Raw genomic sequence first — 27,440 nt, forward strand, 5'->3', positions numbered from 1 at the left:
TTTGTCGTCTCTGGCTGGCTGGTTTAGTGAAAGTGTGAACTTGACAAGGAGCTGTACCTAGCTGAAATGCATCCCATGAAATTCAAGGTTTCAGCCTTTTGCTGCGGGGATAACCAGAACAGCCGAATACAACAATAAGATGAAAACTCAGCTTCCCTTAAAACCAATGGTGGCGTGGCCCCCCTCCCCCGGCAAGAGTCTGCGGCGGCAAGCGTCTCCCACGCTCCCCAAGCTCACTGTTGTTGACTCATTCGCTCCCGGCCCGGCTGTCCCTCCCCCTTGGGCTCTCCCCTCGCAACACGGCGGCTCGGCTACAACAGCAACCTCAGCCCCGCGCGCACACAGCGCAGTCAGTCAGTGGCACTCACAGCACAGCAGCGGCCGCCTCCACCAGGCATGGCACAGGGCTCTACCTCACTATGGCTGCAGCAGCGCGACACAGCACCCTTGACATCATGCTCAGCGCCACAGGTGAGCCAGAGAGGGAGGCCCCCACCGGGGGGGGCACCTTATGCCGGCGGACTCCCCTTCTCGCCCATCCCAGACGGCTCCGCGTCCCTGTATCCGCCTCTCGCAACGAAGGAGAGCGGCTGGGCATCCAGCCAGCCTGCAGTCCTGTCTCCCGCACAGCAATGGCTCGCTGAAGGCCCTCTCGTCCTGCTCTCAGGGAGCTGACTCAGAGCACGGAGCCGTTTGAGCCGACCGGGGTGCATATTGCTGCTCCCTCCCCCCACAGCATGGAGCTTATCCACAGTTCCCATTCCCCACCCCCACACTGTTGAGGCTCGCTTTGCCGCCAATTACTGCATCTTCTGCTCTTCCTCTTTTACCTTCGCCACCCCACCATGTTTTGATTTCTCTTTTCCGTCTGTAATTATTTTTCCATCCTTCGCGCATGCAGCTCCTCCCCTCCAGATATGCAGATTCCCTGAGGCTCAGCCCCCCTTCCCCTAGCCTCCAACCACACAGATTTCTTCGCCGATGTTTCCCCCCACTGTGTTATTTGCCTTCCCCCACCATGCTATTCCATTCATTTCAGTAACAGCTCCCGCCACAATTTTATCTACGTTCAGCATCCGAAAATAGGCTACAGTGAGGGCCTTGCTCACATTTGAGCACGTTCATTTTGTACCCGTAAAATGCTTGCTTGAAAAATAGACTTTGCAACGGTAGCGTGTGTGTGTTTTAAAGTAAGCGTGTGTATTTTTGGAGGAAGGGTTGATCGTGCATGGTTGCAACCGCATGCGTGACCTTAATCTGTCCGTTAGGCGGCTGGCTTCTTTTTTTGCCCTTTTGCAGCGGGGGGTGGTGGTAGGAAAGGTTATTCAGTTTATTTTCTCCAGCAATCTTGATTGTTATGGAAGGAACCGTTCTATCGATACGGGAAATTTGGGCTGAGGAAGAAGATTTCAACACAGTTAAATGGATTATAGATGGACTGTGCATGTTTTAGTAATTAAAAAAAAATTAGTAGGAAATGAAAGATCAGGAAGTGCGCTTATTTGTGAACTAATTTAGAAATGTGTCTTTGTTGTTAAAGTTAGATTTTTTTTTTAAAAAGGAACGTGTAGTTACGCCACCCACCCTTAGGTGGTAAAAGAGAGAACTTGCTATGGAATGTGGCCTCATCTTGTATCTTGATTTGGCAGTGAGAAGCTTAATGCACAGCAGAGTGAACTGTTCTTGTTAATAGCAACCTGTATTTTAGATCTTCAAAACGATTTAGTTGGAATAGCTTAAAAACCATATTAGTTCCAGAGGACTGCATCTTACCCCCTCTGGAGTTTTAATAGCGTTTGGGAAGTTTGGTAAATTATTTACTTACTAGCAAAATGGCTTGCCTTATAATGACTGGGGTATGGGCCTGTAGAGTGTACAGGCTCATTAGGGTATGTGCCACAGAGACATGCATTCCCATGCCACATTGCTTCTGTCTGGTAGAGGACAGGCAACCTACTTTCATAATAGTGGGCAGGTCCCTTTCCCTACTCATGCTTTTAAGAAATTCAGACTTTTTTTTTTGCATGTGGCAACTATTCACATATTGGTGAAAATAATTACTTTTCATTGTGAAGAGTGAAATACACTGCTGTATAAATTGAACTTCCATTTTGCAGTATGCACATGTGCTGGGAAGTTTGAGCTGGCCATGGCTTTCAATCATGAAGTGGATTAAAGGTCAAATTGACTCCTATTTTGTTATCGTATTTTGTTCTTCTACTTCAGACCAACACAGCTACCTACTTGGATCTATCTACGTTGTTGCACAGTGATCTTCATGCAGTTCTTGTGTGTGTTTTTCTTCCCTCGGGTGCCCAACTCTCCATTAGGGTGAGAGATCATACAACTATACCTGAGATAAGAGGCCTGTTCTGAAAGCAGTAAACATATTCTAACTTGGATTTCTTAATAATATACAAAATACTCAACCTCAGCTAGAATTGTTTTCTTAGCAAAAGAGACAACATATCTTTAATTAAAATCACAAATTTAAGGCATATAGTTTTAAATTTTGATGAAGAACTATTTATAGATGGTTGCTTCGAAGACAGTTTCTTTAGTTCCAGCCTTACAGATATTTTTTGTTCTTAAATTACAAGGGTTCAGCATGCCTAATATTGATTTTACAGATGGTCAGATCATACACTATAGCATAAATTTTGATGGACAATTTGTAGGCTATTGCTCAGTTGATGGTTTCATATAATTCAGATTGCATCTGGTAAATTGAAGGTCAGGAAGGGGGAGCTCCTAAAGTGATTCTGGCCTGTGAGAGATATTGTCATCTTAACCATTTACCCCATTGTCAGCTCAGAAGTAAAAGAGGAATGTGAAGGAAGTACTGGCTGTAACTGGAATTTGCTGGCAGGTCATTTGCAGAAAGCAGAGATCTGGATTTACCTTGATCCCCATTTGTGGAGCCACAAGGAGAGATAATAGGCAAAGCTGCCTTTTGATGGTGGAGAGGGGCGGGGTCAGACCAAGCACAGGAAGCAGGGGCCCGCCCTAACTTGATGTGGACCCTATAGAATGTTTTTGGGGTGGGGCAGGGGGCAGGTACTTAGGATGCAGCACCACCTCTTCCTTCCCTCTTTGACCATCAGATTGCTTAGCCCACCCTCACAGCCCTTTATTTAGGTATTTTATCAGGAGTTGCATATGGTTTGTCTTTTTGATCTTCTTGTCACAACTTGGCAGTATCAGCATGGGGCTGGATCCATTCTCTGAAAAATCGGCCTTCGTGCCCACTTCCAGAGTATGGGGATCCTCTTAAGGGAGCTTGGCGTGAGGGGTGACTGAGGTGCCCAGCCCAGGGGCATGTAAACCTGGGGATTACCCTCATGCTCAGGTGGCAGGGGAGACTACCCCTGGACTTCATCAGGGGGCATTGCCAAAACAATACAGTTATGAAGCACAGGTAGAACATGTAAGGGTCATCAAGCTTTAACAGATATGTTTTGTCCACTGCTCCAAACTTTTTGTGCCTTTTTTGTTTTTGGTGGGGCTCCTTTTCTTTTGCACCATTAGAGTAACAGAGAAAGTACAAATGCCAGAATAAAGTCAGAGTCCTGTGGCACCTTTAAGACCAACAAAGTTTTATTCAAGGTATGAGCTTTTGTGTGCATGCACACTTCTTCAGATATCTGAATGTTTAGATATCAGATATGTTTAGTTATCTGAAGAAGTGTGCATACACATGAAAGCTCATGCCTTGAATAAAACTTTGTTGTTCTTGAAGGTGCCACTGGATTCTAACTTTATTCTGTTGCTTCAGACCAACATAGCTACCCACCTGGATCTAGTACAAATGCCAGTTAGAGAAGAGGGGAAAAGGTGATTAGAAATGGGCCTCTTAGTGAGGTCTCACTACAGGCACACTGAAGGGATGTCTTACTCTTTTGATCTTGCTGATGGCAGTTGGCAGGGCTTTTTCTCCCTGGGGGAATGCAGTGGAACTTTTCTGTGGAAACAAAATTCTGAAAAAGTGCTTAAAAGTTAATGAGAGGCACCCATGTATTCCTCCATTTCCCTCATGAGAGTTCTAGCACCTCTTTTTCCAGGAAAAAAGCCCTGCCAGTTGATATCTTTGGAAGAGGTAATCTCAACCAGAGTTAGATCCATGCATGATGGGAAGGCCGTGCAAAGGTGTGATTGAACTGTTTGCTAGCCCTGACCCCTTCCTTCCATTTTTACTTAGTTCTGTGAGATACCTTTGTGCGGTGTTGTTGTGCTTTGTCTAGAATTGAGATTTCTTGACTGTACAAACAAATCACAAAAAGTTCATCATTTTGTTGAAAGTAACTGGAAGTCACTGCCTCTTGTTCTGTATCCTTTAAACTGATGTCCTCTAACTGCATTAGCATGAACATATATGTAACAGAAAACATGTGCTTAGAACAAAGATGAAACAGTAACAGCTTACAGCTTTTTCTGAGGTTTTTGTTTGGTTTTGCTGTTTTGTGCAAAAAGCATTTATTCATTGGTTTTACTATTTGCTGACCTTGGCTGATATAGAAGAACAGATTCTAATCCAGTGATAGTGGATTGAACTCACAACAAAGTCAGTATAGCTATGAGGGTTTATGACCATCTGACCTTTGGTTTTGCTTGTGAGCTAAATTGTAAACTGTCTTGGGCAGAGAGTTGCATGTTGCTGCTCAGTCTGGGGCAGAATGTGCATTGCTGTGGATTCTGCATCCTTCCAACTGCATGATCAACATTTATTTGTGACTGGAAAACATTTCCGCCTGTGCTGTTACTTTTTAAAACAATGATATATCATAAGATGAAATGGGAACACTGTGAGGCGTGTATGAGTGGGAAAGTGGCTGTGGTGGGAAGGGGCAGGAAACAGTGAGGCAGTAGGTGAATTTAACTGTTAGAATGCTGGTGTAAATCTGAAATGCAGATGCAAAGGTGGTCTGTACCTAAAGCTGAGAGAGAATAAATTCCTTTAGTAACAGGACAAACCAGATTCATAGTGGCTCTGCAGAACAAACAACAGTATGGATTAGTAACTCTGTACTATCAAAGCATGCAGATGTTGTTCTGAGTAAGCACATATATGATATCTGCTGACTAAACAAGTCCCTTTTAGTTGAGTCACTAAGTTGAAGGCTGTCTGCAGATATATAGTATAATTGTTATAGTTTTACTATATTTTTGGAAGGGTACACTTATTTTCTAGCATAGAATATAAAGGTCTAGGCCTGGGGTGTCAAACTCATTTGTTATGAGGGCCGGATTTGACATAAATGAGACCTTGCCGGGCTGGGCCATGTGTATCATAAAATGTAATGCCAGGTAGCAGACATATAAACTTTATAATGGGCACAGACACACAAAGATTTTTTTTACTTCAAATAAAACATGCTTAAAATATTAGCATGCTTGCAATATTTTGTTTTACAGTCTCTGATAAATGTCACCTCTTGCCTTGAATTATTGCATCAAAAACTGCAGGCAATGTCTGTGCTGTACCAGTCTTGAATATGTGCTGTTCAGGTATGCACATCTGTAAGTTGCAAACCTACTTTTGATTCATTGACATTTATTACAAACATCTCATGGTTAATGCTTTGAGCCTAAGACCCAGAGAACATGAAACAGTTCACGTACTAGTCAAGAACATGTGAAGGCACCATGGCACAGTCTGAGGGCTATGTGCTTGTCTACAAAACTATCATTTTCCCCAGAAAAATGACAACTATAAAAATACAACTTCCTCCCAAAAAACAACTACAAGAACAGAGAGACAGCCACATACAGTGGTCAGTGTCAGGCTACTGTCTGGGAAGTCTAAATTCAAGACCCCCAGTCAAAAGGGCTGGGTAAACCTGGGGTGGAACACACACTCAGCCTAATGCTGATATTTTTCTTCTAAATAGTTCACATGCTTTCCTATTGAGAAAGACTGGAGGGCATGAGTACAGTGAAAAAGAGGAGGGGAACCCAATTACAACCATAACAAGCCCAACAAAACACTCTCTCTCTCTATCAAAGCAAAATGTTCAAACCTTCACTAAAATGTTGCTAGTCTTAAATCACTCTTTGTAGCTCTCCTGATGGTGGGAAGTGGCAAAGGAAGCTCTGGCTCTTTCATTCCTTCCCTGGGCACGAGGAGGGGGAGGAGCCTCAGTCATTCATTAGAAGGAAGAGAGGCTTGTCTTAGTAGTTCTTCAGAGTGATTAATTGAGCCTGGCAAACTTAATCACCCAGCAGAGCTATAGAGCCAAGTTTTCTCATTGGCTGAGGCTGCTCCTCCCGCCTCCTCCCTTTGGAAAAAGGGAGGCGGAGAGGGAAAGGCTGCTTTGCTGCTCTAGCTTATCTGGGAAGAAACACAAAATGGCGACCAAAAAAAGCAGGCAAAGGAGAATGAAGCAGATTACAGCCAGCTGCTGGAGGGCCTGATTGGAGCCCTCTGTGGGCCTGATCCAGCTCACAGGCCATGTTTGACACCCCTGGTCTAGGCTGTCTGATTATTTTTATAGTGGCACCTTTCTAACTCAATGGGCCTTCAGGGCAGCTTATAAAACATAAAAGCAATACCAGCAAACCATACTAAACTATGGAGCTGTTCAGACGCGCAGTATAATCAGTTGTTGCTGCTGTTTCATACTGGATTAAAAGTGACTGATCAGACAGCAACATCTGCCTCCCGGTATTAACTCATAGTAGCCCCCTCAATCCTTCTCGGAATTGGAGCGTTTTGTTACCTGCTCCTTTGCGGTGTTTTTTGAGTTCTCCTGTTTCACCTCGTAGTTTCCCCGTCTGGATAGTTTTCGACCAACTTCCAGAAATCTGAAGGCTGTCCCAGAGCAAAAGGAGCCTTAGACATCTGGTTTACGGTCACCATTTTTTTTTACTACTTAGCGATATGCGCATAACTGCATAACCACATGTTTAACCTATGCGCATGTACATATGTGCATAGTGTGTGCATGCGCATAGTGCACATACAAGTGGAGAAAAAAAGCTGCATGGTACCATTGTGTGGATGGCAGAAGACGGTTTCACCACGGAGTGATTCGAATTGCAATATGGCAGTCTGATCGATAATATCCGGAACAAAGATATTCAGAACAGAACCGTGTCAGTTTAACACAGACTCAACACGCTGTGTGAACAGGGTATATATTAGCGATTAAAACCTCCAAACAACAGACAGGTGTTTCAGACTGGCATTGTAAAATGAAGAGTAACTGTGAATGCTACTGGCCTCAATTAAGAGATTCTCTGACTTGACTGCATTGGGACAGGTTCACCACCATATGGGCTAATTCTGAAATATGCCATAAACCATATGATTAATAGATCTGCAAAACAGAGAGTTCTTTGAAAACCTGAAGGAAGTCTTCCTATGTTTCCGGGGCTGTGTGTGTGAAATCTTTAAAAAAATTATATTGGGATTGACAGTTCCCCAAATATTTCAAATATCCCATATAGTTTTAAGTGTTGCCTGAATGCAACCATAGTTGTCAGCTTCATGAAAATCACTATATGGCAAAGCCCAGAATGTTTCAGTCTGCCTCCTATTGAGGCCATTGTTATTGCAGCCTTCTCAAAATTATCTTATTTATTGAGGCTGACAAATTCACCAAAACTTTGTGTGATTGCATCTGACTTGCAAATGAATAAAATTCAACCCTCAGATCCTGTAAAATTTGATAAATGAGCTTCCTGTTGGTTTCATCTATAAATAGCTGCTGGATAGAAAACAAAGGTGTTTCCTGCTGCAATTTCTTACTCATAAATATATTAGAAAATGGTTTTAATGTTAGCATTGTTGGCGATGCTTGCTACCAAGTCCAGTTGCTCTAGTAGATGTGATTCCACAAATGAGAAGCATGAATTTATTTTAAAGAAAACATTCAAAGAAATATGAGTTTGTTTTGCATAGTTCTTGTGTTAAATGGGGTTTTGCATGACACTTAAGATACTGTATGTACGTTGTATACATGAACTATGACATATATATATTCAACTGAGGTATTCAGTCATGTGCTCAACCAAGTACACAGACCAGGAAGCTGGTGTTGTTTATGGCTATATTCATTAAGAGCACATAGAAGAAAATATTTTTTGCTACCACATAATGTGTAACACAGTTCTTTTCCCTGTTAAGAAAGGGTTTTGTCTCTGTTTAAAGCCCATCTATTTCTTATGTATTTTAGACTGTAATATTTGACAGAGTTATTCTCTTTACATAGCATTGAGTTCAGTTGAAGGAGATGTGTGTAGGATTGCATGGTTTTCAACTTTTTTATTTATTGGTGTATTAGCATAACATGCAACTCTGCTAACTGGTAGAAGATAATATAATGCAGGTCTTTTCTTGCAGAGATGATGTAAGCACCATTGGGGAGACACAGTGGGAGGGCTTCTAGTGTCCTGGCCCCACTGGTGGGCCTCCTGATGGCACTTGCTTTTTTTGGCTACTGTGTGACACAGAGTGTTGGACTGGAAGGGTCATTGGCCTGATCCAGCATGGCTTCTCTTATGTTCTGTTATGTTCACTATTTGTATTAGATTGTTAAATTGTTAGTATTTTAGATATTAATCCATAGTATGATAACAGTATAGAACAATAATCAGCTCTTGGATATGTGTGAAGGGATGACATTAGCAAGTATACTGGAAAAATACAATATAGAAGAATTTTTCCTCTTAGCTGTAATTATGTGTAAATTGAAAACTGAAGAATTAATGAATAAAAAATACAAGATTGAAGGTAAATATTAACTGTTGCTCAGATGAACATCATCATGTTTAGAAGACCAAATGAGTTTTTAATTTTTTCAGTAATCTAAAATCTTGAAGGATCTGGCTACTGCCTTTGGCTTTTGTTTCACCTCCAGGTTGAACCTCTCACATTTGTGTTTGTGTTTGAACGTTTTAATTTAAAGTATAAGAAACACTGACACAGTCACTTTAATTAGACATGCCATAGTCTCTAGTCTGTAGACATTAAATCCTACCAAAGACTCGGTCAGCTTGGCACCTATTCACAAATTGCTTTTAAGAAATTTGGTATGTGACCTTTTGCCTCAAATTTTATGAACAATATTCATGATATTGGGCAGTTGAAAAGGCCATTGTAAATGGAAGCAAGTCTGTTCAAAGGTAGATCTACAAGGTTCAGTAGAGCTTTAAAACTGTCAAGAGGATTATTGTTACATTTGATTTCAGTATTTGTTGACTATTGGTCTCTCTCTTCTTTCACTTTCTAGCTGATTGTAATGCCATTTTTAAAGGTCTACAGTCCATCTTCCAAGAGCAAGAAATGACAGAGACTATTCATAACTGGGGAGATCTTGGTTATTTAGCAACATATGTCAATAAAAATGGCAGGTGAGTTGAATTTTTGACCCATGTCTGTGAAGAGCATAAAGATTCTGTCAGAGTATATATTAATCTAAGAGCAGGTAAATTAATAGTACATTTAACAAATGTGTATTATTTTCTCAAGAGGTTTAAAAGTTCATTTCAAATTCTACAGTAATTAGTTATTATGAAAAACATTTTGGTTACTGGTAATATGAACTTGTATTCATGTGAGGCTTTAGTGTTCATCATAAAGCAAATGTAACTCCTTTCTCCTGGATAGTGTACGTGTCTTCCTAAGTGGATATTTTTCTGTCCTAGGCCAAGGGTATTTAAAATGGGTCAAGTGAAATAATTTTTGGTGTGTTACATTGTAAGAATGATTGTTGTGACTCTTGCAACCAGAAGATCAAGAGTAGCATTATTTAAAGCCTCTTAAAGGATTCTTATCTGGTAGGAATAGTGACGTATGTTAGTGGACATTTATGTAATCAGAAGTGGGATAGTGCAATATCATGAGCTTGAGCTCAATGACTACTGGAAACGTTAAGAATAAGGCATCAAATGAAAGAAAAAATACATTTTAGAAATACAATTTTAAAAATACAGGCTTTATAATAAACTATATTGGATGAAGAGGAGTTTAAACAATATAGAAGAGCACAATATAGAATTATTGTTAGATCTGTTGTGTTGCTTCTTCTCAGTAGATCTAACATGTGTCCAGAGAGCCCCATTGTTAACCCCTGTAAGCTCTTCCCCATTAAACAACTTGAGTGGATGCAAGAGATCAGTTTATTGAGAGACTGACATGACAGGCTAGACGAGCGTTTCTAAAACTGGCTTTGGCAGGCAAATGCCCCCTTATATAAACCTTAAGGACAGCCATTAAAACATTCAAGCATTAGGTGCCAAAAACATTTATCCGCCCAAAGTTCTTTCCCAGATGTCCCCTTGGATGCAGGTGCAAGCAAATCTCTGTGAACTAGACTTCCCAACCTTGGAGCATCCAGCACAGGGCGATAGTGGGTATGTGATGGTTACAAGACAGAGCATGATAGATAGCAAGTATAGCTAGGAGAGAAAGAGGTTACTACAGGGCAAGATCACTGTTCAGTGAGCTGTGGTTCAGAGTACAAAGGTTAGGGTTAGGTCACTAACTACATCATGGCAAGACTGCCTCTTGACACCCATCTGTCTCCTGTTCCCTAGTTGTTGGGCCCCTGTGCTCACCCTTGACTTCCGTGACACCACCGAAAGTCTAGTATTTCATCTGGTTTCACAGTGCTTCTTCTGGTGTCTGATCACTCTCTTGAGGGGTGAGGCCTTTGGGGAAGTTCAAGCTTTCACTTCCTGTTTTGCTGCCATTTCTTTTTAACCTTTTAGCAATGAACACATAAGCAGTTATTAGCCCAAGGCTCATTTAAAACCATTTATCTGAGCCCAGGACTGAGTGGGCAGGGATAGACTGGACAGTGGATGGGGAAGCACAGCTGCTGGAGGCAGGTCTGAGGCTGTGCCCAATGATGCTGTCACTAGAGAAGGGCTGAGCGCTGGGCCCAGTAGGGCCTGGTAGGTGAAACATTCAGTCCTGTTAAGGTCCAGCAGTGGGGTGGGCAGGATGGCGAAGAGAGGCAAGGCAGATTCAAAGGGCTGGAGTAGGAGGCTGGCAAGAAGGTGGCAGCAGCAGTGGGCTTGATGCTGCGGAGGAGCTGCTTGTGGCCATGGTGGTCAGTGCGATGTCTGACATCTGATCACTACTGTCCCAGTACAAAAAATCCCAGACCAAATTAGAGACGTGGCCAGACTCTGCACCAAGCTGCCCATCTGATCGCAGCACACATGTATCAGAATTTTAGGACATTAAACTTGACTTAGAATATATAAACAGTACTTTTCAAGTACTCCAAAAAACAAATGACAATGACAGCAGAACTTCTAACATATATGTAATACATGCCTTGAAAAATAGAGCAGCCTTATCCTAAGCGTATTTCCTTACTGATTTCCATGGAATTTTTACTATCAGGTGGTTAAATATATTGATATAAGATCAGTAATTTTAACTGTGGTTTTCTTCAGTAACCAGTGGATTTAGAAAATTTTGAATTCTACATGGAATGGTTCTTATCAAGAACATGCCATATTCTAGTTAGAAACTAGAGAGTGAAAACTTTTCCTGTTTAAAAGATGGTAAAAGAAAGCAACAAATCGTCTTGTAACTTATACAGGATTTCTTTTTCATTTTTTACGGTCTTAACAGGAAGACTCCTGCTGTAGACTGGCAGGTTGTTTGGAATTGTACTCTGAATAACAATGAAATAAAAATAAACATGAATTAGCAAATTCCTCCCCAAACCCTAATAAACAGCTAGTGTATTATATATTGCAAAAGAACAAAGGAAAATTGTATCTCCAGCAGATTCTAAAGACCTATAAAGGCCAATCAATCAAATGAGCAACTCATACAATTTATTATTTTTCAGAGACAATCAACTGGGTTGGGGCTATGAATAGGCAATAGCACATGTAGTTAGCATGCAGAAAGTTCTACGTTCTGTCCCTGGTGTCTCTTGTTTTTATATTGTTAAAATAGTCTTCTTAGTGCAAATTGGCCAAAGTTAAAAGGATTATTTATTTTATTTAATGCATTTTTATGCTGCTTTTCCACCCTATTCAGGGTCTCAAGGATTATTTATTTATTTTATTTAATGCATTTTATGCTGCTTTTCCACCCAAATCAGGGTATCAAGGCACTGAATGTTAACATATTTCAAACACTAAATCATGTTAGACATTAAAAGGTATTTAAAATGCCAATATATAAAAATATTTAAAACAAATTAAATAAAACATAACATAAACACATTAGGTAATACGTAGGGGTTGTCAACTCTGGATTGGGAAATTCCTGGAGAGTTGAGGTAGAGCCTGAGGAAGGTGGAATTTGAGGGAAGAGAGGGAGCTCATCGAGATATAATGTCACAGAGTTCACTCTCTGAAGTAGCCATTTTCTCCAGGGGAACATGATCTGAAGATTAGTTGTAATTCCAGGAGATCACCATGTTTCATCTGGAGGTTGGCAAACCTAGATGTGAAAGATTTGTGCTGAAGATCTTGGACATTACTGAGTTTGTTGGATCAATGGTCTGATTCATTATAAGGCAGCTTCATGGGTATCCCAAATATTGAAGATTTTATAAAATTGTTATAAAATACAGATCTTCGTACACTATCAGTTGCTGGAAAACAAACACTAAATGAGGCCTGTAGCCTAGGGGAAAATAGTGTAATAATTTCAGAGCCAAAAATAAATATAAGTTATGGTTCAAACAGGTTGCCAGCATAATATTCTAAAACCTTTATTAATTCAGTTGTTAATCTTTTCAGTGCCTTTGCATGTACACAAATACTAAATTATTTTGAAGTCCAGTTGGACCAGCAATCAGCCTTGGTTATGATTGGGTCTTCCCTTGTATTTCTTGCTGCCACAAGGCAGGCCAAATTTTAGTGAATTGGAGATTGGCTGTGAGGCTTTTGTGAACTTTTTTGCAGATAAGATCTCATCGCTCCGCCATGACCTGCCTGCCACATTGGAAACAATACATGAACTCGAGGCCCCCTGCCTGTCTTCTGTACCAGTTCTGGATTGCTTCGATACAATTAGCCTGGAGGAAGTTGACAGAATCCTCTCTACTGTGCTCCCAACAACTTGTGATTTGGACGCTTGCTCCTCCTGGCTAATTAAAGCTTGCCAGAGGAAGCTTAGATATCCTATACGGGATATCGTAAATAGATCCCTTATGGAAGGGCTTTTTCCAATGCCTCTTAAAGAGGTTGTGGTCCGCCCTCTCTTGAAAAAACCAACATTAGACCCGGCCGAATTGGCACATTACTTGCCGGTCTCGAATTTACCCTTTTTGGGTAAAATTATTGAGAGGGCAGTAGTGCTACAGTTACAGAGTTTTCTGGATGACGCTTCCATTCTAGACCCCCACCAGTCTGGCTTTTGCCCTGGTCATGGGACAGAGACAGTACTGGATCGAGGCGGCTTAGCGGTACTGATGTTGTTGGACCCATCGGCAGCATTCGATACAGTCGACCATCAATTACTGACCTGCTTCCTCACCGATGCAGGGATTCAGGGGTTGGCCTTGCAATGGCTTTCCTCTTTCCTAGATGGTCGGGGACAAAGGGTGGCGATTGGGGGTGAATAGTCCTAGAGGCACGCACTTAATTGTGGGGTGCCTCAGGGGACGGTGCTCTCCCCGGTGTTGTTCAACATCTACATGTGCCCGCTTGCCCAGATTGCCTGGAGGCATGGGTTGGGCTTTCACCAGTAAGCTGATGACACCCACCTCTACTGATGGACAGCTGGCCTGACGGTGACTCAGAAAATCTGGACCTGGTGTTGCAAGCCGTGGCAGGATGGCTTAGACTGAGTTGATTGAAGCTGAATCCAGCGAAGACAGAGGTCTTTTGCCTGAGTCGTGGCAGTCTGGGTAGGGAAATTCCCCTGCCAGCATTTGACGATGCGCCACTGACAAGGGCGCACAAGGTCAAAAGCTTGGGGGTGCTACTGGAGCCTGCCTTGACAATGGAGGCCCAGATAGCAGCCACTGCTAAATCCATTTTTTTCCCTCTTAGGGGGGCAAGGCAGCTGGTCCCCTTCCTGGAGCGTGGTGACCTGGCAACAATGATCCATGCAACGGTCACCTTGAGGTTGGACTACTGTAATGCCCTCTGCATGGGGCTGTCCTTGTGTCGAACCTGGAAACTATAGCCTAGTGTAGAATGTGGCTGCCAGGCTGTTATTGGGGCTCCCCAGGTGGGAGCACATACAGCCGGGGCTGCGGGAACTGCACTGGCTGCCAATAGTATACCGGATTCGCTACAAGGTGCTGGTTATTACATTTAAAGCCCTATATGGCCTAGGACCTGCCTACCTTAGGGACTGTCTCTCCCCACACGTTCCCCAGAGGGTACTTCGATCAGAATCGCAAAATCTATTGGTAATCCCCAGGCCGAAGGAGGCCAAAATAAAGACCACTAGAGAAAGGACCTTCTCAATTGCAGCCCCCTGCTGGTGGAATCAACTGCCAGAGGAAGTGAGGGCCTTGCGGAACCTTGCACATTTCTGCAAGACTTCTTCTGGCTGGCGTTTAATTAACATGGAGACTATATCGCAGGGAGCTGGAAGAAATGCCGTCGTCACTGAAATATACAACATCGAAGAGTTAGCATTAAATTAATTTCTCTGTTTTACTTATCGAATGCCTATTTTATAATATTTATTGATTTTAATTGTTGTTGTGATTTTATATTGTAAGCTGCCCTGAGCCTGCCTCGTTGGGGAGGGCGGGATATAAATCAAATCAATCAATAAATAAATTGCTCAGGGTACTTTAAAATGTGGGTGGTGTGTGCTTGGCACTTTTTGTTTAAATCTAAAGTGATTTTTTAAAATATCAGGTTGATGTCACTAGTGTTCACAACTAAGCACCTTGATAAAAACTGCATGTGGGCTTGTATTGGAGTACTTATAATAGATAGAAGTATTCTTACTTCATTAATTTAATAAATGAGAACTTTGCTTGTTTCAGTTTTTGGAATTTATCTTGTTCTTGCTTTGTAGTTTTGCCAGTCTGAGAATATATCCTCATGGGTTGGTATTGGTTGATGTTCAGAGTTACAATGACATGAAAAGAGGAGAAGAAACAGAGCAGGTATGTCATTAGTTTAATCAAAACACAAGGAAAAGTTCCAGAAAAATGGGAGTATTGGTGCATGAAATAAACACAAATATGCTCAGGGCTTTTTTTGTAGAAAAAAGTCCAGCAAGAACTCATTTGCATATTAAGCCACCTCCCCAGACACCCAGCCAGCTGGAACTGTGTTCCTGTGTGTTCCTGATCAAAAAAGTTCAGAAAAGGGCAACTAGAATGATTAAAGGGCTGGAACACCTTCCTTATGAAGAAAGGTTGAAACGCTTAGGGCTCTTTAGCTTGGAGAAACGTCGACTGAGGGGTGACATGATAGAGGTTTACAAGATAATGCATGGGATGGAGAAAGTAGAGAAAGAAGTACTTTTCTCCCTTTCTCACAATACGAGAACTCGTGGGCATTCGATGAAATTGCTGAGCAGTCAGGTTAAAACGGATAAAAGGAAGTACTTCTTCGCCCAAAGGGTGTGTGTGTGTGTGTATATATATATATATATATATATATATATATATATATATATATATATATATATATATATATATATATATATATATATATATATATATATATATATATTGGCTGCTGTGTGACACAGAATGTTGGACTGGATGGGCCATTGGCCTGATCTAACATGGCTTCTCTTATGTTCTTATTAAGCCCTGCTTTTACCATTTCTTTTGTTTGAAACTTTCAATTTTGTTTGCTATTCTGAGGGTCTAAAAGAGCTCTTTACATTTCTTTCCCAGTTAAGTGGCTATCCAGATGAACTGCAACTACTGTCTCCATTGTTACAGCAGACTGCTCAGTGTATGTGCAACCCAATTAAAGAATGTAATAAGAGAAGTGCAAGGAAAAAAATTCTTTTTTTGCATAGTATCTTCTCAAATATTCACAATTAAATCTAATATCATTCTTCCTTTCTTAAACCAGAAAGGTTATCAATCTCATTTTTATCTAATTATCTCAAGGAGTTCATATGCATATTCAGGGCTTTTTTTGAGCAGGAACACACAGGAACGCAGTTCTGGCTGTCTTGGCCAGGGCTCTTGCTCAAAAAAAGGTCTCCGGCAGGTGAAAGCCATGCGTTCCCAGACCACATGCTCCATTCTCTCTGCCGCCTCCAGCCTCCAAAGGGCTTGTGAAGAGAGTTAGAGATGCAGAGCCAACCACGAGCACCCCTCCTAGGAGAAGCTGGGACTGTTGCTGCTCACTCCACTGCATGAGGTTCTCTCTCTCCAGCCGTGTTGTGGGGGTGGGGAGCAAAACAAGATCTCTCATTGGGCTGTGTGAGAACACACATCCATGAAATGCAGCTGATGGCACTGTACTGTTCTGTGTCAATATTCAGAAAGTAACCTACTGAATGGGTGATAGCACTTATGGTGATGTCAGGGGGTGCGGTCTGATAAGCAAATGAGTTCCTGCTGGGCTTTTTCTACAAAAAAACCCCCCAGTTCAGTAGGGCATTCGGCTTTTACTGTGATGTCTTCTGCCTGTGTAATGTACTCTATACATTGCTTGTGGTTTATCATGCTTTTGACAGTTCAGTATTTGCATCATACTCTAATTCTGTACTGCTAGTCCTGTTGTTCTGTGCATTTGATGTCTTGCAATATCTGAATTAATTTTGAAAAGTATTCTGTAATCCCCCTTGAATTTCAATGAGAAAGGTGGGGTAGAAATGAAGTAAGTAAATGAATTGCAATATTGCTCAGTTTGAGAACTTTTGTTGTGAAGGTAGTTATGGAAATATAAAAAAAGAGGAGATCACATATACTGCCTGAGCTTCTTGAAAGAACAGGATAAATATGTAATAGATTAATGCCTGGTTCCTGGAAAATTAGCTTTCTTGCATCTCATAATGCACATCTTAGGTGACTAAATATTATTTTTTGAGGTCTGGGAAAATCTTTTATTAGGAATGCCTACCCTAAGATTTGGAAATGCGGGATACTTATAACTTGATTAATTTAAATAATTAAAATTTCTGAGCTCCAGTATAGACATTTAAATTAAGATTTATTCTGTGACTCTATAGTGAAGGATGTATATTGTATTGCACTATTCTAATTTCAAAAGCTTACTTTAGTAAATATATTGGACCTTTTAGACTAATGTTACTCCCATTAGGTGCTTATTATTTGTGTTTATGTGTTTTGTTTGGTAGCTTCTGAACAAGGTTGAAGAAAGAATGAAAGAATTGTTTAGCAAGGACATCAAAAGGGTGAAACGGTAAGGGATCTTGTGCATCTGTTACTGACTGAGACCCAGTGTGGTGTAGTGGTTAAGAGTGGTGGACTTTAATCTAGAGAACCATGTTTGGTTTCCCATTCCTCTGCATGAAGCTTGCTGGGTGGCCTTGTGTCAGTTATAGTTCTCTCTGAACTCTCTCAGCCCCACCTATCTCACAAGGTGTCTGTTGTGGGTGGGAGAAGGGAAGGAGATTGTAAGACGCTTTAAGACTCCTTAGGTAGAGAAAAGCGAGATATAAAATCAACTCTCCTCCTTTTGATTCATACACTAAGTTCTCACTGGGTTAAATGTGATGGTGTATATCAAATTATTATAATAACACAGTTTAAATAAAATGTCTGCGGAATGATTCAGCTGAAGTAACGAAGTCTTCAGTGACTGCTTGTTCTTTGTTCTTTTCTCTTTTTTTAGCATTACTTTTACAGTGAGAGGGAAATGTAGGCAGAGAGTAGGATGGACACTACCAGTTTTTCTGTGAGTTAAAAAAGGACGAAGGACCCCTTTTGACCTGCCATCTGGTGATTGTGGGACCCACATAGACTGCATGGGACAAGGGACTGCAGTTAGGACTGGGACTGGATAAATTAAGCAGAAAAATTAGTGGTAACCAATCTAGCTTCATTTGAAAGGAAACTGACACTCTTCTTCATATTTATGAACTAGTGGGAAGTGTAGCAAGAGCTCATTTAGGTATCCTACGTGCAGTTCTTCATTCTTTTCTAATGCTTCAATGGTTGGCATAGGGAACAGAGAGCTTTCTGGGTTTTCCTCACTGGCTCTGCCTTCTCCAGGATAAGGTGGATGGATGAAGAAGATTGCTAGGTCCTATTGTTATGGCAAGATGCTGACCAGGTATGGGAAGAGGAGGCCTGGTGGCAAGTTGGCAGGATTTAAACTTCAGCCATAGTGCCAATCTTTGAACATATGTTTTCTACATTGTTGTGTGCTTTGCATTCAATATGCCACAATTTATATAGTAACAGAGATAAACATTTACTTTGGATAGCTTGTGCTGCAACACATTTGTAACTCTTATGGCCCCAGTGCTGTGATAGGGCTCTTCTCTCTCCCCCCCCTTGTCCAAAATAACTCCTACTCTTAGTTAGAGGTGACAGCATTGGGAACAGTCCTAAGCAGGTCTATTCAGAAGACCCATTTTATTCAAGAGATAGCCCCTTGTTAGGCTACATTGGCCACGCTTTGCTTGGGTGGCATGCAGGTGAAGATCAATTTAGTTAGCAGTAGTGGGCTTAATGAGGACACTAGAAACAATACACAGGCAGGCCTGCCATATAGCCTGTAACAGGGTAGTAAATTGTGTCAGTGGGATCACACGGGGCAAGTGCAGTGATTTACTTGGAAACCCGCTCTGGCATCTCTCAAGTGTTCATTGTTTCCTGCCCAACCAAGCAGATACTACCTTGGGAAACATTCTACACATAGATTAAATGTTATTAAGCTTCTACAAGAGGTGCTTAGGATGGAATGAAATGTTAAGATATGTGTTTGTTCATCACAGGTTAAATTTTGTTGAATGCCACAGTTTGGTTTTTTACTATGAAGTAATTTGTCCCTGAGTTCTGTATTTGTTAGGTACTGTCTGCCCTCTAGTGTATCTCAGGATGTGTTGCCTGAATAGAATGTTGAGAATCATGCAAAAGCTTTTCAGGATCAGGAAAACCATTTTAAATTTCTATCTTTCTATTATGCCTTTAGAAGATGTAAAAGGGAGCTTACGGAATATATGGAAAACTTAAATCTCCGTCATACTTTGGCAAGTTTCCAAGCTATCAAACAGCATCTTTTATATACACAAAACTAGCCTAGGGATTTTTAGTATAAACCAGAGAGCCAGTTTAGACAAAAGAATGTAATCACCTTTTAAAAAAATTCTGGGTGTTGAAGATCTCTTGTTCTATAACTTTTGGTAATAGTGTGCACTTTATTTGGCTACAGATCAGTAGCTTATGATTAGTGATGCAGAATGAGCAATATGGTAAAAAGTTTTAAAAAGGCATCTTTTTTCCTTGGAACACTTAGATCCAAGAGCCACACCTGGCTTAGTGAAAGAGTAGAGGAAAGGTGAGAAAAATCTGAACTTCTTTAAAAATACCCTGATGAGGTAAGAATAATTTCTCCAAAAGTATAAGTGCAAGCAGAGAAGACACCTACCTCTGGCAGCTGGAGGAGCCCAGGAGCTGTGCTGGGTCCAGCAACAACACAGCCCAGACTCCATGGTGGGCCTAGTAGCATAGGCCTTGCTAGACCCAGTGGTGGCAGCGGGATAGCCCAGAAGCCATGTTGGGTTTTGTGAGAGAGTGGAAGGGAGATTCCTCCTGCAAATTTTCCAGGCTCCCACTTGTATATTCTAATAGTGAAGTCGGCCAAATATGCAGATACTTTAATTTGGTGTCTAAAGCTGTGAATGGACAAGACAGTTCTTTCTACAAACCTGAACAACATCCCAGGTTTGCAGAAAAAATCCTGAAATCTAGGAAAATACATTGGGGGTCTAAAAAAATCCCCAAATTTATAAAAGAAGCACCTGTGTCTTAAAGAAACGCATTCCCATAGTGGCTTTTGCTAAGCAACCACAACTTTCCAGGCTTCCTTTCTGTAAGTGAAAGGCAGCAGAAGGGAGTCCTTTTCAAGGCTGTTTTGACATTTGAGGGTGGCCTCATTGGGGCCAGACCCTAGCTAGGGTAGTCAGCTCCATATTAGAAAATTCCTGGAAATTTTGGAGTGGAATCTGGGAAGGGTGGCATTGGGGAAGTGAGGGGCCTTATTTGGATATAATGCCATAGCATCCATCCTTCAGCCATTTTCTCTAGGGGGAGTGATTTCTGTCATCTGGAGTTCAGTTATTCTGTGAGATCTCCAGTGTCCTACCTGTAGGTTCAATACAGGAAGGAGGTTCATGGGACATATTACAGCCAAACTACAAACCATGAACAAAATAACAATGCAGATATTTTACATACAATGTAACTAATTCTTATTCTGAATAAGCTGATCAAACATTTACAAGGGTATTGTCATAATCTTCACATAACTGAAAACATGTTACGTGCTTGAAGCTGAAATGCCATACAAGATACTCTCACAATACATGCATAAATAACTCATATAATAGGAACAAGTCTTTAGAAAAGGTCTCAGGAAAGTTCAAAAATGACAAACTGCAAAAATCTGTAGGTTAGGGAATAACTAAGAAGGAAACAAGGAAATGGGGAGAGGGTATGGGGGTTGACAGGAGACGGGAAAAGGAAATAATGTGGGGCAAGGGATACAGGGATAACTGAAGAGATCTCACAGAATAACTGAAGAGTTAAAGTGCAAGTAGCTTTGACGATGAAAAATGTGCCTATGCAGATAGCTTCATGTATCAGTAACTCGGACTCCTTGTTGCTACCCCTAGACGCATCGTTTCTCATACTTTATAAAAGAGGGGTTCAGGCAGTCCCCAGAGTTGATATATAGCAGTCCCAGACAAGCACATTCCTTTGGACAAGTATATTCCTTGTGGGGTATAGATGAAATAAATAAATATAGCTGAAGATGGGAAGCAAATATACTGTAGGTTAGGGAATGACTAAGAAGGAAACAATGAGACAAGGAAATGGGGAGAGGGTATGGGGGTTGACAGGAGAAAGAAAAGGAAATAATGTGGGGCGAGGGATACAGGGGAAAGTGATGTGGGTCATGGCTCCCCACACAAGTCCTTGAGAGTTCCCTGCCATGCAAATGGGTCTGGCTCAATGCCATCACCACACAATTATGCCATTGTTTTCCTCATTGGAGGCTGCTGTGGGGGAAAGAGGGAAACAATGGTGCAAGTAAATGTAGGTTGGCTGCTGGGCAGGAAGGAGAAAGGAAGGAAGAAAAGAGAAGAGGCTCTGGGGGCTTTCAGGAAAGGGAAAGAAGAAGTAGTGGGGAAGGGGGAAATGAGATGCCTTCCGCAAGTCTTTGCAGGTTCCCACTTGTCTCTTTATTAAGTTGCACAAATGTAACTGTTACATTTTTTTTGTTGTTCTCAGGTTGCCAGCCATTGTGAGAGGAGATGCCATTGATAGATACTGGCCCACAGCAGATGGACGATTAGTGGAATATGACATAGATGAAGTTGTTTATGATGAAGACTCTATTTACCAGAATATAAAAATTTTACATTCTAAACAATTTGGAAATATTCTTATCCTCAGTGGGGATGTTAGTGAGTATTATCTGATACGCTGCCAGTTGCTATGGAGTAGACTTGCAAAACTTGTATTCTGTTGTTTAAAATACAGTTTGCTAGCCATGTGTTGTGTCCTGCTAGGTGCTTGAACATTCCATCACCACCCCTTTCTCCCCTCCCCACCCCGAGAACAAAAACACAAGATATCTCAAGCCACTGGTGTACACTAGAACTTTAGATTTTCCACTGCTTGGATTTATTTCCCCCACCCCCCATGGTAGCTTAAAAGTGGTATCATTTTCTGTATTAAATATAATTTGGAGGGGGAATCTATAATGCTCATTTTTTCCACATTTGATGTACTCAAAATTCAATCTTAATGGGGGAAAGTTAGATTTGATAAAGTGGTCTCTAATCCACAGGATCTTATGCTTCAATAAATATGGTAGTTTATATGTTGGAAGGAAAAGAAAAAGGTAAGAATTGGCCAATTACTGTATACAGGTTTATTTTGTTAACATAAGTAGTTATCCTAAGTGTATTAAATATTTGATGGTCATCTCTCAGCATGTCACTGTCTTGCCCTCAGCCATTGCGTCTGGTTACCTTGTGGCTCCCGAGGCCTCAAAATAGGAAAGGAGGGGTTTGGCTCAGGGGTTCCTCACCTCCCTTTAAGTGTTGTGCTTTTATTGAAGTCAGTGCTTCTGCCTGCCCTGCTGTTGGAGCCTCCTAAAGTGCTGTCACCCCAACCTGGTAATTAGCCCCACTCCCCTGGCCCTATTACCCCTTTAAGTGCCCACTCTAGCTCCATCTGTCCTCTTCCCCCTTCTCATGAGACCAGTGCTAAATTACTTCCTGCTAGGCCCACCTCTCCTTTGCTCTCTTGGCAGTCCTTTCAGCTCTGGCCCAGCCCATGTTCAGCTAAGGCTGTCATAGCCAGGTTGCAGCAGGGAGCCTTAGGTTTCCCTGGTGAGCTCTGTTGAAGCCTTTTCTTCCCTGGTGGCACAAATGTTCCTGTGGTGTTAAGTAGTGACATCATCCACCAATGTCTCTAAAGCATCAGGAATTGACGGGGTTCACTCCTTGCTGAGGGTGTGCTCTTTGGATCCCATTCCAGGAATTCCATCTTTGCTGGGGGACTCTTGAGATTTGAGGAGGTGGGGAGGGCCCTGTGTGGCACTGAGCTTATTGGAGGTGGTGTTAGGCTTGGTAGGAGAGGCTGCAGTTGAGGCTGGGATGGATGTCGCCAGACACTATGCAAATAGGAAAAACCATACCACAGTGTTGAAGACCATCAAAATAGTAATTGCAGTGTAGTGGAAGGCATAGTATTACAACTCAGTTGGAGTGTTAGTACAGTATAAGCAGTATATGACTGAAAAATCTTGTAAACGTTTGCTCTTTCTAGATGCTCTAGCTTTATCATTGATCACCTCTGATAGGTTGATCATGTAAAGGTATGAACTACCTGAAGATATTTTAGGCAGAGGAATGGGTTCCATTCTTGTCAAGAACATGGACCTCAAGTGGGTTTGATAGTTTGTGTTAATGGTCTTGCAGAATGAAGGATTGGTTACCTTTTTCTGTGTGGGCAGACAAAGAAGTGAACTCTACACAACAGTAATCTCCCAGTGTTGAGATGTGGGATGTGTTTTAAAAAAGAATCCTGAAGATCTTAAATCTAGATAATCGTACATGTGATTAAATTAAAACAATCTTAAGCAGCATTGCATTCTTCTGAGACCATTGATTTTAATTGACTTAGAAGGGTGTAACAGGCTTAGGACTGCCCTGTAGGTTTTATTTTGGTAAATTTATAATAGTGTTTCTGGTGCATTGCTTTTTATGTAATTTATTGTGTTACTTCAAAATAATAATAAAAGGTCACTGGATTCTGTAAAAAAGAGCACTGTAAAAAAGAGCAGCTTTATATTGATTTTTTTTTTAAAAAAAAATAGTTGTTTTGTAAGATTTCAGACTCATCTATTCAGAGTTATACAAAACTGCCTAGAGGTGCAGCTAGTTTAAGGAAAGACATAATTAGAAAGTTCCCGTTAACACATATTTGAATCCTTGTGCTTTTCAAGATCTCGCTGAGAGTGACCTGGCATATACACAAGCTATAATGGGCCGTGGCAAAGAAGACTACACTGACAAAGAAGTGCTTATTCTTGGAGGTGGTGATGGTGGAATATTGTATGAAATAGTCAAACTGAAACCAAAGATGGTCACTATGGTAGAGATATCCTTTTAATCAGTCACTTGGTATCTGTGTGTGTTTAAACAATTGTATGTCTTATAGCAGTGTATGGTGCTGAGGTGTGTAGGGGGGGTGAGAATCAAGGCCTAGGGTTTCTGTTTTTTCATAGCAGTTGTAACATGCAGTTTGCAGAATAATATGAAAAGTTATAGCTGTATTTAACTTTCTTTGCCCTAAGAAAACAGCAACATTTGTGCATACATCATGAAGAAAAAAAAACCTGAAAGTGTATGAAAAGGTAAAAAAAATATAGAAGATGGACTGGGGCAAGAGAACACTAGGCCAAGGTAGAAGAGTATGGGCTACCATACACATAGTTGAGAAGAAGGAAGAAAAAGAACGTTTGGGCATGTGGGAATCAGACAATTTGATGAGTGAGAGTAGCAAAATGGACAACTGGGTGGGTTGATGAGGGTGCAGAACTTGATGACTGAGTAGGTAGACAAATATAAGGATACAAAACACAAAATTGGGTGGGTAACTGGCGGGGGGTGGGGGGACTAGGCAAGCCAGTGAGTGTGTGAAGAAATAGAGAATTGGGAGTAGAGGGAGAGGAATAGGAATCACCTAATAAGAAACAGCAACCAGCGCAAGGAAATAGGATTCCCTTTCTCATTATTTCTTCTTTGGTTCCATGGTTTCATATTCTACTGAGCTCATTTTATCTTGGGAATTCAGATTGATTTCTACTTTTAAAAGTGTTTTACATTCTACATTAGAATCATAGAGTTGGAAGGGAAATCCAGGGTCATCTAGTCCAACCTTCTGCACAATGCACAAAATCCACAAACACTTCCCCTTAAGTTAACAGAATCAGCATTGCTGTCAGATGACCATCTAGCATCTGTTTAAAAACTTCCAAAGAAGGAAAGACCACTGTCTTCCAAGGAAGCTTATTCCACTGAGGAAGTGTTCTAACCCTCAGGAAGTTCTTCCTAATGTTTAGCCAAAAACTCTTTTGATTCAATTTCAATCCATTGGTTCTGATCCAACCTTCTGAGACAACAGAAAACAACTCCACACTATCCTCTATATGACAGCCCTTCAAATACTTGAAGATGGTGTTCATATCACCTCTCAGCTGTCTCCTCTCCAGGCTAAACATACCCAGCTCTTTCATCCTTTCCTCATAGGACTTGTTTTCCAGACCCCTCACTATCTTCATTGCCCTCCTTTGGACATGTTCCAGCTTGTCTATATCCTTGTTAAATTGTGGTGCCCAAAACTGAGGTCTAACCAGATCAGCGTCAAGTGATACCATCACTTGGTGTGATCTAGACTCTATGCTTCTGTTGATACAGCCCAAAATTGCATTTGTGTTTTAGATACTGCATCATACTGCTTACTCACATTCAATATGTGGTCCACTAAGACCCCTAGATCCGTTTCGCACATACTACTGCCAAGACAAGTCTCTCCCATCCTATAATGATGCATTGGATTTTTCCTTTACACTTATCCCCATTACAATTTGTTTTAGCCCTGTTTTCCAGCTTGTCAAGATCATCCTGTATCCTCTGTTTTCTATTGTACTTTAGTATCATCTGCACATTTAATAAGCATTCTCTCAGTTCCTCATCCAAACCATTTATAAAGATAGTAAACAAAACAGGTCCCGGGACAGATCCTTGAGACACTCCACTTGTCACTCCTGCTCAAGAGGATGAGAAACCACTAACAAGCACTCTTTGGATGCGATCTGTCTTCCAGTAACAGATCCACCAAACAGTAATAGCATCGAAACCATATTTTACCAATTTGTCAACAAGAATAATATGTGGAACCTTAACAGAAGTCTTACTGAAATCAAGATAAACTGTCTACAGCATTCCCTTGATCCAGTAAGGTAGTAACTTTCTACCTTGTATGTTCAGTACTTTAAACATGGCCTAACTGCATTGTGTGTTCAGTATTTTAAACATGGTCCAACTGGTATAACTTGTAAATCAGATAGAGGCTCCTTGTTTACATCAATGCTTTACTAAGTTGTCTTGAATTAGAATTGGACTGCTGTTGATAGCATTTTGCATGGTTATTTGTGGGAAAATATCTAGATATATAGATTGAGTGCCTTTAGAGTTCTGTAACACTTGAGAACTTAATACATTCTTAGATTAACATGTCTATGATCAGTAAATTTTGATATTCAGGTCTTTCGGGGCAGGAAAATGCCGAGCTGAGTTGCTTCTCATAAAGGGAGCAGGCTGGAACTTCTGTTCAGGGTAGTGGAAGGCAAATTAATGCCTACTGCCTACTTTTCTCGGTCAGAGATTAGTCCAAGATATGCACAAAACACTTTGAGGAGATTTACCTTGGCTAAAAGGGAATCCCGGGGGGGGGGGTGCTCCTTTGAGGCTTTGAGGGGTCTCCGAAGAAAAGTTGCATTTTCATCATCTGCAGAAGTTTCCAGAGTCATTTATTTGACATAAGCTCGACAGAATCCTAACCTTCTTGGGCATTACTAAACATCTAAAGCTACACAAGACTGGTATGGATCTGGATAACTTGCAAAAAAGGTACAGATCTTTCATTCCGGGACTATTTAAAGTTAAACAGAATAAATTCAGAAGGTGTGAAATGGAAATCTAGAAAGCTTGGAAGAAGAAGGGATAAAGAGGTGAAATTTGGACTTTTTAAATTTAAAGGACAGTGCTAAAAAGTGAGAAGGAATTTATTTTTTGGTCTTCTTGCGGTTTTGAAAAAAGCACCATCGTCACAGACCTGCAGCATATACAATCAACACAGGAAGTACGTCAAGTATCGTAAGATCTCTCTACCAGTGAAAACGGGATTTGGTGGCAAGTAAAGCAGGAAGCATTAGAAGAAAAGCCTACTCTTGCACTATAATACCATAGAAAAACATAGGCGGCCATTGTAAGGAGGTCAAAATTAAAGTAACATTTTTAAGGTGTTTGGGACATTAATAATTCTTGGAAACTATTGAGGTGGTGATGAAATGATAAATACTTTTGGATATTATTATTAATGATGGATTTTAAAAGCTTTTAAAGGAAAAAAGAATTTTTTTTAAAGGGAATAGAAAGTCGTGACCGCCATTTTGAAAGAAATAAAGACTTTAAAAATTAATATCTCCGCCTAGGAGGCGCTGAGGATGGCAAAATTAGGCTTTATTAGGGTTTGTAGAATCTTTCGGGCTCAAGTGCCGTGTTCTACTGGAGAAAGTTTTCCTTCCAGACGTTTCGTTCACAGCTGCGGAGATCATCCTCAGTGGCGTTGCAGCCAGAGCAGGCGCTCTGACCTTCTTGGCTGCTGTGCTGGAAGGAAAACTTTCTCCAGTAGAACATGGCACTTGAGCCCGAAAGATTCTACAAACCCTAATGATGTTACCAGCCGTGAAAACCTGGAATCTTTGATAAAATTAGGCTTGTTGGAAAAAGCAAGCTCTAATCTTTTGAATCCGATAGTCAAATTTTAAATTGGTGAGAGTAAAATTTTCAGTGTTTTTAAATGTCAGAACATAAGCAAACCCGTACAAGGGCTACTTCTCTGGAGAAAATACAGGAACAATTAGAGGCAATGGAGGCTAGAATGATGAACGGTATGAAAGAGATGATAACTGCCTCTAAGAAAGAAATTATAGAAGAGATTAAAAAAGATATTGAGGATCTCAGAAATGAGACTGAGGAAACATCCAAGAAAGTGCAGGAGGTAGAAGGGAGAATGAAAGTACATGATTCCACC

At 41.1% G+C, this 27,440-nt stretch overlaps 1 protein-coding gene across 1 annotated transcript in view; it reads left to right on the top strand.

Annotated features, from left to right (window-relative positions):
- The first annotated feature begins 243 nt into the window (after window positions 1-243).
- Window positions 244-27,440, top strand: part of SMS (spermine synthase) — a 47,127-nt gene continuing 19,930 nt past the window's right edge. Inside the window, exons 1-6 of the mRNA XM_060234070.1 lie at window positions 244-471; window positions 9,231-9,351; window positions 14,960-15,050; window positions 17,216-17,280; window positions 21,339-21,514; window positions 23,566-23,720. Of these exons, the coding sequence (XP_060090053.1) occupies window positions 420-471; window positions 9,231-9,351; window positions 14,960-15,050; window positions 17,216-17,280; window positions 21,339-21,514; window positions 23,566-23,720 (660 nt within the window). The 5' untranslated portion in view covers window positions 244-419. The remainder of the gene's footprint in view (window positions 472-9,230; window positions 9,352-14,959; window positions 15,051-17,215; window positions 17,281-21,338; window positions 21,515-23,565; window positions 23,721-27,440) is intronic.

The sequence above is a fragment of the Heteronotia binoei genome, chromosome 3 (genome assembly GCF_032191835.1).
Source record: "Heteronotia binoei isolate CCM8104 ecotype False Entrance Well chromosome 3, APGP_CSIRO_Hbin_v1, whole genome shotgun sequence".
In the NCBI taxonomy this organism is placed as follows: Eukaryota; Metazoa; Chordata; class Lepidosauria; order Squamata; family Gekkonidae; genus Heteronotia; species Heteronotia binoei.